Source organism: Herpailurus yagouaroundi, unplaced genomic scaffold (genome assembly GCF_014898765.1).
Source record: "Herpailurus yagouaroundi ecotype Mexico unplaced genomic scaffold, PumYag 205, whole genome shotgun sequence".
Classification (NCBI taxonomy): Eukaryota; Metazoa; Chordata; class Mammalia; order Carnivora; family Felidae; genus Herpailurus; species Herpailurus yagouaroundi.
Genome location: NW_024412436.1, coordinates 10313543 through 10333059, shown reverse-complemented (window position 1 = coordinate 10333059; position 19517 = coordinate 10313543). Strand labels below are relative to the sequence as shown.

Below are 19517 nucleotides of genomic sequence, written 5' to 3'. Positions count from 1 at the left end.
GTCTCGCTGACCACTTAGATTCCACCCACATCTCCCTAAATAACCCAGAAAACCGCCAGAAGACTAGCAGAACGGACTCTCTGGAGCACGCGTAGACAAGAGGCCCATGGAAGAGGGCAGGAAGGGTGGAGAGGAGGTGCGCACACTACAGGACTGGCTGGAGGGAGCCGGGGTGGTGGAGGGGCAGCCAGCCCACCCTGCAAGATAGAACCCCCAAATTCGTCTTGCAAAAGCGGAGGGGTCGGACGGAGTGTGTTCTGACAGCCAGTGGGACTTAACATCTGGAATGTTATAAGTCAACAGCTCTGCTCCAAGAGCAGGAGGGCTAGAGAACAACGAAAGGGAGAGTTGTTGAGCCCCAGAGGACAGAGCTCAGCTTCGCAGGGAACAAAGGCGCTGGCCAGCGCCATCTCCCTCGCCCATCCCCCAGCCAAAATCCCAAAGGGAACTAGTTCCCGTCAGGGAACTTGCTTGCACCACGCAAACACCCAATGCTGTGCTTCTGTGGATCCATCTCTCCGGCAGGTCTACCTCCCCCCCACCCCCTGCCGCCACCACCACCTCGTGCTGCAGGGCCCCTCCCAAAGCGGGTCACCAAAGGCAAAGCGAGCTGAGTCTGCCCCTCCCACCCCTGTGCACCTTGTATCCGCCCTGGCTAATACACAAGATCCTATAGAAGCAGCACCACAAGCCTGGCAGTGTGCGACTAGCCCAGACAGGGGCTACACCACTCCACAGTGAGTGCTGCCACTGGGAGAGAGGAAGATAAGGCACACACCAGTCTGACTGTGGCCCCAGCGCTGGGCTGGGGGCAGACATCAGGTCTGACTGCAGCCTCACCCACCAAGGCAATTACTCCAGACAGCACAGGGGAAGAGCCCTGCAGTTCCATGCTACTCCAGGGACTATCCAAAATGATGAAATGGAAGAATTCTCCTCAAAAGAAACTCCAGGAAGTAGCGACAGCTAACAAACTGATCAAAAACAATTTAAGCAATGTAACAGAAAATGAATTTAAAATAATAGTCATAAAATTAATCGTTGGGCTTGAAAAAAGTAGAGAGGACAACAGAGAATCTATTACTACAGAGATCAAGGGACTAAGAAACAGTCAGGAGGAGCTAAAAAATGGTACAAATGAGCTGAAAAATAAAATGGAGGCGACCGCAGCTCAGATTGAAGAGGCAGAGGAGAGAATAGGTGAACTAGAAGATAAAATTATGGAAAAAGAGGAAGCTGAGAAAAAGAGAGAAAAAAATCCAGGAGTATGAGGGGAGAATTAGAGAACTAAGTGATGCAATCAAACAGAACAATATCCATATAATAGGAATTTCCCAAGAGGAAGAGAGAGAGAAAGGGGCTGAAGGTGTACTTGAACAAATCATAGCTGAGAACTTCCCTGATCTGGGGAAGGAAAAAGGCATTGAAATCCAAGAGGCACAGAGAACTCCCTTCAGACGTAACTTGAATCAATCTGCACAACATATCATAGTGAAACTGGCAAAATATAAGGATAAAGAGAAAATTCTGAAAGCAGCTAGGGATAAACATGCTCTAACATATAAAGGGAGACTGATAAGACTATTGACAGACCTATCTACTGAAACTTGGCAGGCCAGAAAGGAATGGCAGGAAATCTTCAATGTGATGAATAGAAAAACCATGCAGCCAAGAATCCTTTATCCAGCAAATCTGTCATTCAGAATAGAAGGAGAGATAAAGGTCTTCCCAAACAAACAAAAACTGAAGGAATTCATCACCACTAAACCAGCCCTACAAGAGATCCTAAGGGGATCCTGTGAGTGAAATGTTGCAAGGACGACAAAGTACCAGAGACATCACTATAAGCATGAAACCTACAGACATCACAATGACTCTAAACCCATATCTTTCTATAATAACACTGAATGTAAATGGACTAAATGCTCCAACCAAAAGACATAGGGTATCAGAATGGATAAAAAAAAAAAAAACAAGACCCATCTATTTGCTGTCTACAAGAGACTCATTTTAGACCTGAGGACACCTTCAGATTGAAAGTGAGGGGATGGAGAACTATCTATCATGCTACTGGAACTCAAAAGAAAGCTAGAGTAGCCAGACTTAGATCAGACAAACTAGACTTTAAATTAAAGGCTGTCACAAGAGATGAAGAAGGGAATTATATGATAATTACAAGGCCTATCCATCAGAAAGAGCTAACAATTATAAATGTCTATGCGCCGAATACGGGAGCCCCCAAATATATAAAACAATTAATCACAAACATAAGCAACCTTATTGATAAGAATGTGGTAATTGCAGGGGACTTTAATACTCCGCTTACAACAATGGATAGATCATCTAGACACAGGATCAATAAAGAAACAAGGGCCCTGAATGATACATTGGATCAGATGGACTTGACAGGTATATTTAGAACTCTGCATCCCAAAGCAACAGAATATACTTTCTTCTTGAGTGCACGTGGAACATTCTCCAAGATAGATCACATACTGGGTCACAAAACAGCCCTTCATAAGTATACAAGAATTGAAATCATACCATGTATATTTCAGACCACAATGCTATGAAGCTTGAAATCAACCACAGGAAAAAGTCTGGAAAACCTCCAAAAGCATGGAGGTTAGAGAACACCCTACTAAAGAATGAATGGGTCAACCAGGCAATTAAAGAAGAAATTTAAAAATACATGGAAACAAATGTAAATGAAAAGACAACAATTAAAATGCTTTGGGATGCAGCAAAGACAGTCCTGAGAGGAAAATACCTTGTAATCCAAGCCTATCTCAAGAAACAAGAAAAATCCCAGATACAAAATCTAACAGCACACCTAAAGGAAGTAGAAGCAGAACAGCAAAGATACCCAAACCCAGCAGAAGAAGAGAAATAATAAAAATCAGAGCAGAAATAAACAATATAGAAACTAAAAAAAACTGTAGAGCAGATCAATGAAACCAAGAGTTGGTTTTTTGAAAAAATAAACAAAATTGATAAACCTCTAGCCAGGCTTCTCAAAATGAAAAGGGAGATGACCCAAATAGATAAAATCAGGAATGAAAATGGAATTATTACAACCAATCCCTCAAAATACAAGCAATTATCAGGGAATACTATGAAAAATTATATGCCAACAAACTGGACAACCTGGAAGAAATGGACAAATTCCTAAACACCCACACACTTCCAAAACTCAAACAGGAAGAAATAGAAAGCTTGAACAGACCCATAACCAGCGAAGAAATTGAATCAGTTATCAAAAATCTCCCAACAAGTAAGAGTCCAGGACCAGATGGCTTCCCAGGGGAATTCTACCAGACATTTAAAGCAGAGATAATACCTATCCTTCTCAAGCTGTTCCAAAAAATAGAAAAGGAAGGAAAACTTCCAGACTCATTCTATTAAGCCAGCATAACTTTGATTCCCAAATCAGACAGAGATCCAGCAAAAAAAGAGAACTACAGGCAAATATCCCTGATGAATATGGATGCAAAAATTCTCAATAAGATACTAGCAAATCGAATTCAACAGCATATAGAAAGAATTATTCACCATGATCAAGTGGGATTCATTCCTGGGCTGCAGGGCTGGTTCAACATTTGCAAATCAATCAATGTGATATATCACATTAATAAAAGAAAAGAAGCATATGATCCTGTAAAATCGATGCAGAAAAAGCATTTGACAAAATTCAGCATCCTTTCTTAATAAAAACCTCGAGAAAGTCGGGATACAAGAAACATACTTCAACATCATAAAAGCCATTTATGAAAAGCCCACAGCTAATATCATTCTCAATGGGGAAAAACTGAGAGCTTTCCCCCTGAGATCAGGAACACGACAGGGATGTCCACTCTCACCGCTGTTGTTTAACATAGTGTTGGAAGTGCTAGCATCAGCAGTCAGACAACAAAAGGAAATCAAAGGCATCAAAACTGGCAAATATGAAGTTAAGCTTTCACTTTTTGAAGATGACATGATATCATACATGGAAAATCCAACAGACTCCACCAGAAGTCTGCTAGAACTGATAGATGAATTCAGCAGAGTCGCAGGATACAAAATCAATGTACAGAAATCAGTTGCATTCTTATACGCTAATAATGAAGCAACAGAAAGACAAATAAAGAAACTGATCCCATTCACAATTGCATCAAGAAGCATAAAATACCTAGGGATAAACCTAACCAAAGATGTAAAAGATCTGTATGCTGAAAACTATAGAAAGCTTATGAAGGAAATTGAAGAAGATACACAGAAATGGGAAAACATTCCATGCTCATGGATTGGAAGAATAAATATTGTTAAAATGTCAATACTACCCAAAGCTGTCTACACATTCAATGCAATCCCAATCAAAATTGCACCAGCATTCTTCTCGAAGCTAGAACAAGCAATCCTAAAATTTGTATGGAACCACAAAAGGCCCCGAATAGCCAAAGTAATTTTGAAGAAGACCAAAGCAGGAGGGATCACAATCCCAGACTTTAGCCTCTACTACAAAGCTGTAATCATCAAGACAGCATGGTATTGGCACAAAAACAGACACATAGACCAAGGGAATAGAATAGAAACCCCAGAACTAAACCCACAAAAGTATGGCCAACTAATCTTTGACAAAGCAGGAAAGAATATCCAATGGAAAAAAGACAGTCTCTTTAACCAATGATGCTGGGAGAACTGGACAGCAACATGCAGAAGGATGAAACTAGACCACTTTCTTACACCATTCACAAAAACAAACTCAAAATGGATAAAGGACCTGAATGTGAGACAGGAAACCATCAAACCCTAGAGAAGAAAGCAGGAAAAACCTCTCTGACCTCAGCCACAGCAATTTCTTACTTGACACATCCTCAAACGCAAGGGAATTAAAAGCAAAAATGAACTATTAGGACCTCATGAAGATAAAAATCTTCTGCACAGCAAGGAACCAATCAAAAAAACTAAAAGGCAACCAACGGAATGGGAAAAGATATTTGCAAATGACATATCGGACAAAGGGCTAGTATCCAAAATCTATAAAGGGCTCACCAAACTCCACACCTGAAAAACAAATAATCCAGTGAAGAAATGGGCAGAAAACATGAATAGACACTTCTCTAAAGAAGACATCCAGATGAGCGACAGGCACATGAAAAGATGCTCAACGTCGCTCCTCATCAGGGAAATACAAATCAAAACCACACTCAGATACCACCTCACACCAGTCAGAGTGGCTAAAATGAACAAATCAGGAGACTATAGATGCTGGCGAGGATGTGGAGAAACGGGAACCCTCTTGCACTTTTGGTGGGAATGCAAACTGGTGCAGCCGCTCTGGAAAAAGTGTGGAGGTTCCTCAAAAAATTAAAAATAGACCTACCCTATGACCCAGCAATAGCACTGCTAGGGATTTATCCAAGGGATACAGGAGTGCTGATGCATAGGGGCACTTGTACCCCAATGTTTATAGCAGCACTCTCAACAATAGCCAAATTATGGAAAGAGCCTAAATGTCCATCAACTGACGAATGGATAAAGAAATTATGGTTTATATACACAATGGAATACTACATGGCAATGAGAAAGAATGAAATATGGCCTTTTGTAGCAACGTGGATGGAACTGGAGAGTGTTATGTTAAGTGAAATAAGTCATACAGAAAAAGACAGATACCATATGTTTTCACTCTTATGTGGATCCTGAGACACTTAACAGAAGACCATGGGGGAGGGGAAGAAAAAAAAAAGAGGTTAGAGAGGGAGAGAGCCAAAGCATAAGAGACTCTTAAAAATTGAGAACAAACTGAGGGTTGATGGGGGGTGGGAGGGAGGGGGTGGGTGATGGGTATTGAGGAGGGCACCTTTTGGGATGAGCACTGGGTGTTGTATAGAAACCAATTTGACAGTAAATTTCATATTAAAAAATTATATATATATGAATAAATGCTTTCTCTTTACTATAATCTCCTAAGGACAAGAATGGCATCATACTATTTGCTGTGTTTCTTATAATGTCTAGCATAATATACAGAACAGAGCAAGGAATGTGGTAAACATCTTTGAATAAATCTGACATTCTGTCACGGAAAAAAAAATAAAAATTAGTTTTGCCACATGTATGCCTTATTGAACAATATTGAACCGCAAGAAGTAGAAAAATCCACTAGTGTGGTTAGAGATTCAGAACTCCTCTTTCAGGGGCCGCCTAGTGGCTCAGTCGGTTAAGCGACTGACTTCAGCTCAGGTCATTATCTTTCAGTTTGTGGGTTTGAGCCTTGCCTCGAGCTCTGTGCTGACAGCTCAGGGCCTGGAGCCTGCTTCAGATTCTGTGTCTCCCTCTCTCTGCCGTTCCCTTGCTCGTGTTCTGTCTCTCTTTCGCTCTCAAAAATAAATAAACATTAACAACAACAACAACAACCTCCTTTCAGTAATTGACAGATCCAGCAGGCAGAAAATTAGTAAGGACATAACTGAACTGAACAGCACCATTAATCAAGTGTATCTAATTGACAAATAAAGAATATCTCATCCAGCAACAGCAGAATATACATTCTTCTCCACTTCTCAGGGATCATTCACCATGACACCCCATATCTTGGGTCACAAAACACACCTGAGAAATTTTAAAAAATAGAAATTATACAAAGTATGTACTTAAAATACTACATAATTAAGCTAGAATTCAATAACAGAAAGATAACTGGAAAAAATCCCCAAAGATTTGGAGATTAAACACTTCTAAATAACACATCTGTTAAGGAAGAAATCTGAACTGAAATTTAAAAATATTTTGAACGAAACGCAAGTGAAAAAGTGTTTTGAACAAATGAAAAAAATACAACTTACCAAACTTTGGGGGCTTCAGTGAAAGCAAGGCTTAGAGGGAAATGTATGGCATTAAATGCATATTTAGAAAAGAAGAAAGACCTAAAACCAATACTCTAAGCTTCCACCTTAGAAAACTAGAGGCAAAAAAGCAATATAAACCTAAATCAAACAGAAGAAAAAGATTGCAATGGAAATCAGTAAATTGAAAACAGAAGAATAGAAGAACAACAGAGAAAACCAGATACCCTAATACTTAAACTAGATAAAGATACTACAGGAAAAGTTATAGATCCTTTGACATTACTGGAAAAGTTTCAGATCCATGACCAGATGGGATTTATTCCAGTTATGCAAGGCTGGTTCAGTATTAAAAATCAATTAATATAATCCATCACATCAACAGGTTAAAAAAGAAAAAGTGTATAATCACATCTGTAGATGCAAAAAAAGCATTTGACAAAAATCTCACACCCATTCATGACAAAGACTCTCAGCTAAGCAAGCAATGGAGGGGGACTTCCTCATCTTGATAAAGGAACATCTACAAAAAACCATGCAAAACAATGGTGAGAAGCTAGATCCATTCCTCCTAAGAACAAGGCAACAATGTCTCCTCTTACCACTCCTATTCAATATCACACTGGAAGTACTAGCTACCATAGTAAGATAAGACAATGAAATAAAAGGCGTACAGGATTGAGAAGGAAGTAATAAAATGTTCTTTATTTGTAGAGAACATGATTGTCTAAGTAAGTAAATTCCGAAGAACAAACAAAAAAATCCTAGAACTAATAAGCAATGATAGCAAGTTGCAGGATATAAGGTTAATACACAAAAGTCAATTCTCATCTTTTATAAAACCAGTTTACCACATATATGTATTATTAAGCAATATATTCTTTGATTTTTCAAGCTTTGCACCTTATCTAGATGGAATCATTGTGTTTTTATTCTGTGACTTGCTTTTTTCATTCAATGTTGTATTTGTAAAATTTATTTATAACAATTCTGCTACAAATACACACATCTCCTTGTACTTATGCATGAATTTCTGTAGAATATACACTGTTATTGAAATGGCAAACTATTGGCATGTGCATCTTTAACATTGTGTGATAATGTAAAATTATCCTTCAAATTTGTTGTGCAATGTAAGTGTTCTCATTTTTCCAGTGTGCTATATGTATATGGCCAACCCCAGAGAATAAACTAAGAAAATATTTCAAAAATGCAGCGAAAAAATTAATGTAATTAAATTATTATAGTAGAAAATATTCACTTAATGCAAAAGAAAACAATAAAGGCAAAACAGAGGAACAAAAAAGACATGAGAAATATAGGAAGTAAAAATAAAATGGCAGACATAAACCCAACTCTATCAGTAATAACATTAAATGTGAGCAGACTAAACAGTCCAATGAAATGGCAGGGATTATCAGACTGATAACAAAATAAGTTCCAACTATATGTTGTCCATAGGAGATGCATTTAAGTTTCCAAAATACAAATTTGTTCAAAGTAAATGGTAGAAAAAATATATTATGCAAAGGCAGGCATAGAAAGCTGGACCGGCTATACTAATATTAGAGAAAATAACTTTGAGCAAACAAAAGCAACTTTGAGTAACTTTGAGCAAGCTACAAAAGTAAAGAGGAACATTTTATAATGTCAAGAGTCTGTCTTCTATCAGGAAAGTATAATAATTATAAACATATATGTTGTCATCTGACAACAGAGACCCAAAACACATGAAGTAAAAACTGACAGAATGAAGGGGGAAATAGTCGGAGACTTTGATATACCACCTTAAATAATGGATACAACAACTAGCAGACTACCAACAAAGAAATTGAACACCTAAACAACCCTATATATCAACAGACCTAACAGACGTCTACAGAACAGCCCACCCAACAATAGTGGACCATACATTCTTCACAAATGGACATAGAAAATTCCCCAGGACAGACTGTACGTTAGGCCATAAAACAATCCTCAATACATATAAGAAAACTGAAATTATACAAAGTAATTTCTCTGAAATTAGGTACCATATGACTCACAATTTCGATCCTAGGCACACACTCAGGAGAAATAAAAACATTAGGTCTACACAAAGACTTGTAAGTAAATGTTCACAGCAGCATTATTCATAATAGCTCTAAAGTGGAAAAAAAACCCTCAAATCTCCATCAACTGAAGAACGAATGTTTTAAAAAGTTGATATATCCATAGAATGGAGTAATATTTGGCAAATTGTGTTCCTTTTTAGGAATGGAATACTGATACATGCGACAACATGGATGAACCCTGAGAACGTTATGCTAACTGAAAGAAGCCAGTCGCAAAAGACTATATATTGCAGGATTCTTGACATGAAATAGCCAAAATAGGCAAATCATAGAGACAGAAAATAGATTAATAGTACCAAGGACTGGGAGGAGGAGGGAATAGGGTTTCTTTTTGAGTTGATAAAGGTGTCCTAGAATTAAGCAGTGGTGATAGTTGCACAACTCCGCAGATATACTAAAAACCATTGAACTGCACACTTTAAAAGGGTGAATCATGTGATAGATGAAGCTCCATAGAGCTGTTTACAGTAGGAAAGAAACAAACGGTACCTATAACTTCCTACCTGCCGGCTGTATCAGACAAGCCTCTGGTAGGTTTTATAATGATGGTTTCTCCTAACTCTCAAAGTTTTACAAAATCAGCAGGAATTTTAGCCCCAGATTATTACGACGTTTAAAAAATATCTTCTCTGAATGTCACCCTTTACTCACGAACTCAACTTCTTTGCATCGTCTGAAATGCATTGCTTTCTGCTTTCTCGGGTCTCTGCTCAAAGGCCCTTGTATATGTTGCCTCTCTGGAATGTTCCCCCAATTGACTAACTTTTATTTCTTTTCAATAATGCAGATTTCACCTCTTTAGGAAAGTCCTCCTTGATTCCCTTTTATTCAAACCTTCGTTTGTGCACCCTCTGTTCCATTTCTCCTGGGTTCACCTCTATCATAATGTCTATTTGCTTCCTTGTCTCCCCAATCAATGTAAGGTCATTGAGGGCAGGAATTGTATGTTTTAGTTATAAGCACCTTGCCCTGTGCCTAGTGGTAATAGACTAAGAAAGGCTGTCTAAACTCCATGGTCACCTACTAAATAACTTTAACTGTAACAGATTTTATCCCTCAGGTAGAATTTGTTCTGTGTATGTGTACTGATGGTGGTAATGATTTTGGCATCAGTTAAACCACTGTGGTTCGCTTTTCTGAATTGCCAGGAAACGTTTTGAGATATTGACAGGATTTGCCAACATCCAAGGCTAAACTTGGACTAAAGTTTAGCTATTAATATGAAATTATAAAACTATAATCAAGAAGTGTGACTGGCATTTTCTAAGTTGGTAACCAGTTCTGATTATCGCAATTTTTTGTGTGTATCATGAAAGAAGCTACTTGGCAATTACACATAAGATTATTCCATGAAATTTCACTAGGTATTTAGAATTTCGTTTACTTTAAATTTCTGGTAGTTACTTTACAAAAGTTAAAACAAAATTTATGTATGAAGTTTTAAAACAAATTAAATTAAAATTAATGCTTTAATTTCAAAGTTTTAAAATTAAATACCCATTCTTCATTTTACTATCTGGAAAATAAACCTTTCTCTGCAGACTTGTAAATATGGTAGGCTTCTGTCCCAAAGTGGCCAACTGCTTGCTAAGTATTATGGAATTCTGTAAAACAACAAGAAAATTCCTCTTTTTACTTTTCATAGACAAAATTATTCTGAAATTATAGCATGATGTACTGAATTTGTTATTTTAGCTAAGACACTATTTATATTTATAGATTTACCACATTTTCAAGATCAGGTTTTTTCTATCATAATGCTTCTTCTCCCATTGAACTTAATGAATTAAAAAGAAGTTATAATACCCTTTCCAACATGTTGAAAATAATATACATAATCAGATTCCTGAATGAATTGAGATTATGGGAACCTTTAAATACATTGTGTCTTAACTTTAATGACATACATAATGGAGTTTCTAAACTAATCTGTTAGAATTATTTCTATACGAATCTGACTTCAAAACAACACCCTCTTTTAAGGTAGGTTTCAAATGACATCTGGAGGCTTTAACAAAACTTCTCTTAGTATAACAATAGATCTGACTTGCTGCTTCTTTTTCTAATGAGATTGAAAGAGAAGTTGAACTTCCTGGAATTTTTCCTAATAGGTATTTTTGGAATAGAGGCAATGGTTTCATTATGGGGAATGCCTAAAATAAAATATCAGATAATGACAGCCAGTCCAAAACTCCATGGCTTCCTTCTGCCCTAATCCTCCAGTAATGCTCCAGTTAATTTCCTAGAAATGTCAGCCACCAACAAAGGAGACTTTGAGATTGCTATGATGATCATCAGGGTGTATTCATATGGGATTATCTAATAGGATTTAACTTAATTTTGAGAGTGAATGTGGTCAGGTCCTTAGGGCCTCCGAAGCATACACATTCACTGATTTTGATAGAGAAATACAGGTTTGCGTGGTAAATAATAATGGATATTTTAAGTTTCATTCCAGAAAATTATATTCACTATTCAGAATTTTAAATACAATACAACTGTCTTTAATATAACTGCAAAGGAAAGGAAGGGAATAAATGTAGCAAAGAATAAGATAGGAATAAAATATAATTAGTGACATATACAAAAAATAATAGAAAAAAGGATAGGTTAAGAAAAATTAAGACAATCCTGCAAACAAGCTTAAAAACAGGTTTTTTCATTAAGAGGATATAATTCATGGTCATTAAAGATAGTTTTATAAATATGGCAAAAATTAACATATAGAAATTATAAATATATAAAAACACATTTATTATATTTCTTAGAATTTACCAAATGAAGGCTACTATTATGTATCCATGTTATTTAACTGGAAGTCTATATAAACATCATTTTTAATGATAGCATGATATTCAATTAAGTGATTATCAGCATTGATTTAACACTCCCCTATCGGACATTTAGGTAACTTTATTCTTTCACTATTATAAATATTATTGACATGGATATCATCAGATGTACAGTTTTTTTCAGTTAGGACTATTTCTTTTGATGAGATTCTGGGAAATGGGATTACTGGATCACAAGCTATGAATCCTTTAAACATTCTTGATGCATATTCTTGAAACGATTTCTAAAAGGACCATGCCAGTTCACTTTACTATTAGGAATCTATGACAGAACAAACTTCACTATGGTGATGTCAAACTTTGCATTATTGTTTTTAAAAGTATTTTTCTAGTTATAACATCAGTATATGGTTTTACATGTTTTGAAACTTAACATACTTTTTGTTTATCTCATCTGAGTTTTCAGCAGCATTTGACACATTGGACTATTGACTAGTCTCCCCTTGGAAACACTCTCTTACTCGGCTTCCATGTTACCGTTCGCTCCTTGCTGTTGGAGATCCCCTGATCTTGGTCCCAGATTCTCTTCCTCCCAGTACCCTTCTCATAGTACATTCTCTTCCTAGGGAATCTTATTCAATCGCATGGCTTCAAGTATCATTCAGTTCCCATAAAAATGCTCAAATTCTATGGCCCAGATCCCAAATTTTGTATCTAGTTCAGTATCAATGTACCTGACTAGATTTTTAACAATGATTTTGCTTGTCTTGCAAACACTTCAAACCAATGTGTCTAAAACTGCACGGCTGCCTTGAGGTTTCTGCCTCCTAAACCTGTGTTCATAAGTGTTTGTTGAATGAATAAAGTAGAAAAAAATCTCACAAGCTAGAAGAGAATATAGTTCTTTCGCAATGTAGCTGTGAGTGGAGTGCTCCAGACGGAATGAACAGGAGTCACAGAGGCTCTGAGGTGGGAGAGGAATTATTATGGTTGAGGAATTGAAAGAGAGATAATGGCTAGAAAGTAGTAAGAGAGAAAATAGTGCAGGAAAAGGTTAGATAAAAGATAGGCAGAGGCCACATCATGCTAAGCATCGTAGGTTTGGAAAATAGTTTGGATTTTGCTTTTAGTACAATGGGCAAATGTTAAAGAAATTTTAAAATATAATTATAACTATTTTATTTTGAAATAGTTTGACTCACAAGAAGTGAGTTAGCTTTCCCCAATGACAATAGCTTTATATAATCTTACTGCATTGTCAAAACCCAGGAAATTGAGGAGGCAGCACTATTCACTCAGGTATGAATCTTATTAAGATTTCTCCATTCTGTTTTACAGGTGCTCCTTTTTTTATATAGTTCTGTGAAATTTTATCACATGTCTAGATTTATGTAACCATCACCACAATATAGAACTGTTATAAAATATAGATGGTAGAACTGTTCCATTACAAAGAAGAAACCCCATCATGTTAACTAAGAGTCATAACTGCCTGCTAACTCTGACTTTTGGCAATCACTTATCTGTTTTCAATGATTACAGTTTTGTCACCTCTAAAATCTTTTCTTTCTTTCTTTTTTTTTTTTTTGATTCTGGAACAACATTGTCTTTATTTATTTTTTAATATGAAATTTATTGTCAAACTGTTTTCCATACAACACCCAGTGTTCATCCCAACAGGTGCCTTCCTCAATGCCCATGACCCACTTTCCCCTCCCTCCCACCCCCCATCAACCCTCAGTTTATTCTCAGTTTTTAACAGTCTCTTATGGTTTGGCTCCCTCCCTCTCTTACTTTGTTTTCCCCCCTTCCCCTCCCCCATGGTCTTCTGTTAAGTTTCTCAGGATCCACATAAGAGTGAAAACATATGGTATCTGTCTTTCTCTATATGACTTATTTCACTTAGCATAACACTCTCCAGTTCCATCCACATTGCTACAAAAGGCCATATTTCATTCCTTCTCATTGTCAAGTAGTATTCCATTGTATATATAAACCACAATTTCTTTATCCACTCATCAGTTGATGGACATTTAGGCTCTTTCCATAATTTCACTACTGTTGAAAGTGCTACTATCAAAGGGGGCACATGGGTGGCTCAGTTGGTTAAGCATCCAATTCTTTTTTTTTTTTTTTTTTTAAATATCAGTGTATTCTTTTTTTTTTTTTATTTTTTTTTATTTTTTTATTTTTGGGACAGAGAGAGACAGAGCATGAACAGGGGAGGGGCAGAGAGAGAGGGAGACACAGAATCGGAAACAGGCTCCAGGCTCTGAGCCATCAGCCCAGAGCCCGATGCGGGGCTCGAACTCATGGACTGCGAGATCGTGACCTGGCTGAAGTCGGACGCTTAACCGACTGCGCCACCCAGGCGCCCCTAAGCATCCAATTCTTGATTTCAGCTCAGGTTACCATCTCATGGTTTGTGGGATTGAGCTCCACATCGGCTCTGTGCTGACAGCATGGAGCCTGATTGGGATTATCTCTCTCTCTGCCCCTTTTCCTTGATTGTGATCTCTCTCTCCCAAAATAAATAAATAAACATTAAAACTATATTCTATAAATGGAATCATACAATATACAACAGTTGAAATCGGCTTTTTAACTCAGCATCATTCAAGTTGTTATGCATATCAATAGTGCATTCTTTAAACATAAAAGCTGAAACTATAAAATTCTTAGAAGAAAACAGACAGAAACCTTCATGACATTGGATTTGGCATTGATTTCTTGGGTATGACTCCAAAGGCACAGGCAACTAAAGGAAAAATAGACAAATTGGAAGTCTTTGAAATTTAAGACTTTTTGCATCAAAAGACACTATCAATAGAGTAAAATGGCAACACATAGAATGGAAGAAAGTATTTGCATATCGCATACAAGGGATTAATATACAGAATATATAGTGAATGTCTAAAACTCAACAACAACAAAAACAGTTAAAAAACAGGCAAAGGACTTGAATAGCATTTATCCAGAGAAGATTATACAAATAGCCAATAGGCATGTGAAAAGATACTCGACATCCTTAATCATTAGGGAAATGCAAATCAAAACCATGGTGAGATATAACCTTACATCCATTAGGATGACCTTGGAAGTTCATAGAGCTTGCCTGGCTAAGATGTAAGTAAGGAGTGTTTGCAGCCTGGGAAATGGCTGGTTGAGAAGCAGCAAAGAGACCAGCAAAACTGGGTCTCCTTTGAAACTTCAAGGCTGAAGGCAGCCTGACCTTGCCTGTGGATCAACATGTTTCTCCACTCTGTAAATGCTTAATCTAAAGTATTAAAACAACCCCCTTCCTATGACATATATACTGCCCCCGTCACATTCCCTTTGCCTGTCTGCATGTCACTGCCCTGATTGTACTGTTCCCTGATAATTTTTTAGTATGCTTTGTTCCTGCTTTTGAAACTACACATTCCTTTCCCCTGTACCTCTTGAAATGTACTAATAAGATTCTCAATAAAAACTTTGCTTGGAGAAGAGCTTTGCTTGGGGCCATCGCCACTAGAGCTCTTGGCCCCCTTGCCCTCTCCTTTCTCTGATTCATGAGTCTGGAGTACTCTGTCATCCACTACCCCAGGGTTTGCTGGTCAAACCTGACAGGTGACTGTTATAAAAGCTTTACTGATAAACTTTAAGAAGACGTAATGCCTGTCCTTCTCAAAGTCTTCCAAAAAATCAAAGAGAAGGGAATGGTCCCAAACTCATTTTACAAAGCCAGAAAAGGACACTACCAGAAGAAAAAATTATAGCCCAATATCCCTGATGAATATAGATGCAAACAATTCTCAATAACATACTAGCAAATTCAATAGCATATTAAAAAGATCATACATAATGATCAAGTGGGATTTAACCCTGGAAAACAAGGATGGTTCAACATATGCAAATCAATAAATGAGTTACATCACATTAATAGAATGAAAGACAAAAATCATATGATTATCTCAGTAGACGCAGAAAAAACATTTATGATAAAACACTCATTTATGATAAAGCTCTTCTACAAATTACATATAGAAGATACATAACAAAGGCAATATATGACAAGACCACAGCACAGCTAACATCATACTCAGCTTTTCCTCTAATATCAGGAACAAGACAAGGGTTTCTATCCTCACCACTCTTATTCAACACAGTACTGGAAGTCCTAACCAGAGAAATCAGGCAAGAAAAAAAAAGGCATCAGAATTGGAAAGGAAAATGTAAAATTGTGTCTGTTAGCTGATGATATGATGTTGTATATAGAAAATCCTAAAATACCACCAAAACAAACAAACAAACAAACAAACCTTATTAGATCTAATCAAGTTATTAAAGTTGCAGGATACAAAATTAAAATACAAAATCAGTAGTATTTCTATATACCAATAATAAATTGCCTTAAAAGAAATAAATAAAATGATCTCATTTACAATAGTATCAAAACAATGAAATGCTTAGGAATAAAATTAACCAAGGAGGTGAAGGATTAGTACTCTGAAATTACAAAACATTGATGAGAGAAACTGAAGAAGACACAAATAAATGAAAAGGTATTTCTGTGTTCATGGATTAGAAGAATTAATATGGTTAAAATGTCTATATTACCAAAAGCCATCTATAGATTCAGTGTAATCCTTATCGAGAGTTCAATGACATTTTTCTGTAGAGGTAGAAAGAAGAATGCTAAAATTTATATGGAACCAAAAAAGATTCTGAATAGCCAAGTTAATCCTGAGAAAGAAGAATAAAGCAGGAGGCATCACACTTCCTGATTTCAAAATATTTTATAAAGCTATAGTAATCAAAACAGTATGGCAGTGGCATAAAAAACAGACAGATCACTGGAACAGAATTGAAAGTCCAGAAATAAACCCAAGCATATGCAATCAAGTAGTACTTGACAAAGGAGCTGAGAACACTTAGTGGAGAAAAGACAGTCTCTTCAGTAAATGGTGCTGGGGAAAATTGAATATTCGTTAGTAAAAGAATGACACTAGACCCCGATCTTACACTACTCACAAAAATTAACTCAGAATTGATTAAAATATTAAATGTAAGATCTGAAATTATAAAACTCCTAGAAGAAAACATAGGAAACAATTTTCTTGATGTGGGTCTTGGCATTGGCTTTTTTGTGATATGATACAGCACAAAAACAAAATCAAAATTAAACAAGTGGGACATCCATTGTCACTGCAAATGGCAAGATTTCATTCTTTTTATGGCTGAGCAATATTCACATATAATAGTCATATATACATTATATATATATGTATGTGTGTATATATATATTCCTATGTTTACTGCATCATTATTTACAATAGCCAAATTATGGGAAACAACATAAACGTCCATCAACTGATGAATGCATAAGGAAGATATGAGATGTATACATCCCATTAGTAAACATGGGGATGCATATATTCCTTTGGATTACTGTTTTTGTATTCTCTGGGCAAATACCCAGTAGTGAGATTGCTGGATCATAGGGTATTTCTATTTTTAATTTTTTGAGGAACCTCCATATTGTCTTCCACAGTGGCTGCACCGGTCTGCATTCTTGCCAATAGCGTACAAGTGTTTCTTTTTCTCCACAGTAACCAAAACTTGTTGTTTCTTGTGTTTTTTATTTTGGCCATTCTGACTGATGTGAGGTGATATCTCATGGTGCTTTTGATTTTCATTTCCCTATGATGAGTGATCTTGAGCATCTTTTCATGGGTCTGAGGGCAATCTGTCTGTCTGGAGAAATGTCTGTTTATGTCTTCTACCCATTTTTTTAGTTGGATTATTTGTTTTTTATTTGTGTTGAGTTGCCTAAGTTTTTTTTAAATATATTTTGATACTAACCCTTTATTAGATATGTCATTTGCAAATATCTTCTTCCATTCAGTAGATTACCTTTTAGTTTTGTTGTTTCCTTTGCTGTGCATACAATGGAATATTATTTAGCCTTAAAAAGAAGAAAAATTCTGACACATGCTACAACATGGATGAACCTCGACTATATCATGCTAAGTGAAGTAATCAGTCACAAAAAAACCAAATGCTATATGATTCCACTTATATAAAGTATTTAGAGTTGTCAAATTCTTAGAGACGGAAGCACAACCATAGGAATGTACTTAATACCACTAAACTGTACACTTAAAATAGTTACTAAAATGATAAATGTTTATGTATATTTTACATAATTTGTTTAAAAAGTACTTTCCTTTAAATAGTTAAGGGATCCTGGAGTGGGCTGTTAGTGCCCTAATATGACACTGAAAGAACATGCAGTCATCTTTCTGCCTTATTTCTAAGTTTTGGATATTTTTTCTTAATACATAGAAGTTCCTAAGAAATTTCACCTCTGAAGGTAAAAGATGCTGAGAAAAACACCTAAGATGGCAATTCATATAAATTCTACATACATGTTTATTAAAGCATTTCAATATATATTTAATTAGATTTACTTACTTTTATATTTATATTTATAAATATAAATTTCATATTAATTTATTTAATTTTTATAATTAAATACATTATAATGTATAAAGTATTAGATTACATTATACATTATAATGTATAAAGTATTAGATATGTATTTAGTTATATATAATTAGAAAATCTTGATCAACTATCTCAAATTCAGAAAACAGCACTGAATTCTAAATAAGAACAAAATATTTTTTTAAGAGTTTTTTTTTTTTAAATTTACATCCAAGTTAGTTAGCATATAGTGCAATAATGATTTCAGGAGTAGAATCCAGTGATTTTCCCCTACATAGAACACCCAGGACTCATCCCACCAAGTGTCCTCCTTAATGCCCCTTGCCCATTTAGCCCATCCCTCCACCCACAATCCCTCCAGCAATCCTCAGTTTGTTCTCTGTATTTAAGAGTTTATGTTTTGTCCCCCTCCCAGTTTTTATATTATTTTTGCTTCCCTTCCCTTATGCTCATCTGCTTTGTATCTTAAATTCCACATGTGAGTGAAGTCATATATTTGTCTTTCTCTGACTGACTAATTTTGCTTAGGATAATATACTCTAGTTCCATCCACGTAGTTGCAAATGGCAAGATTTCATTCTTTTTGATTGCCAAGTATTACTCCATTGTGTGTGTGTGTGTATTACTATTATATTCAAATATTTTATTATTTTTGAAAGAGAGAGAGACAGAGTGTGAGCTGCAGAGGGGCAGAGAGAGAGGGAGACACAGAATCCGAAGCAGGCTCCAGGCTCTGAGCCATCAGCACAGAGCCCAACGCGGTACTTGAACTCACGAGCTGTGAGATCATGACCTGAGCCAAAGTCAGACGCTCAACTGACTGAGCCACCCAGGTGCCCCTAAACCACATCTTCTTTATCCATTCTTTTGTCAATGGACATTTGGGATCTTCTCATACTTTGGCCATTGTCGATAGCAGTGCTATAAACACTGGGTGTATGTGCCCCTTTAAAACAACACACCTGTATTCTTTGTATAAATACATAGTAGTGCAATTGGTGGGTTGTAAGGTAGTTCTATTTTTAATTTTTTGAAGAACCTCCATACTGTTTTCCAGAGTGGCTGCACTAGTTTGCATTCCCACCAGCAATGCAAAAGGGTTCCTCTTTCTCCACATCCACGCCAACATCTGTTGTTGCTTGAGTTGTTAATGTTAGCCATTCTGACAGGTGTGAGGTGGTATCTCATTGTGGTTTTGATTTATATTTCTCTGATGATGAGTAATGTTGAGCATTTTCTCATGTGTCTGTTAGCCATCTGGATGTCTTCTTTGGAGAAGTGTCTATTCATGT

General features: G+C 36.5%; 1 protein-coding gene across 2 annotated transcripts in view; it reads right to left on the bottom strand.

Annotated features, from left to right (window-relative positions):
- CATSPERE (catsper channel auxiliary subunit epsilon) overlaps positions 1-19517 on the bottom strand; it is a 196699-nt gene that overhangs the window by 81012 nt on the left and 96170 nt on the right. For both annotated transcript variants that reach the window (XR_005783631.1, XM_040451860.1), the window contains exon 8: positions 10442-10548. Coding sequence is in view for 1 of the 2 variants with exons in the window: in XM_040451860.1 (XP_040307794.1) it covers positions 10442-10548 (107 nt within the window). In the remaining variant the exon portion in view is untranslated. The remainder of the gene's footprint in view (positions 1-10441; positions 10549-19517) is intronic.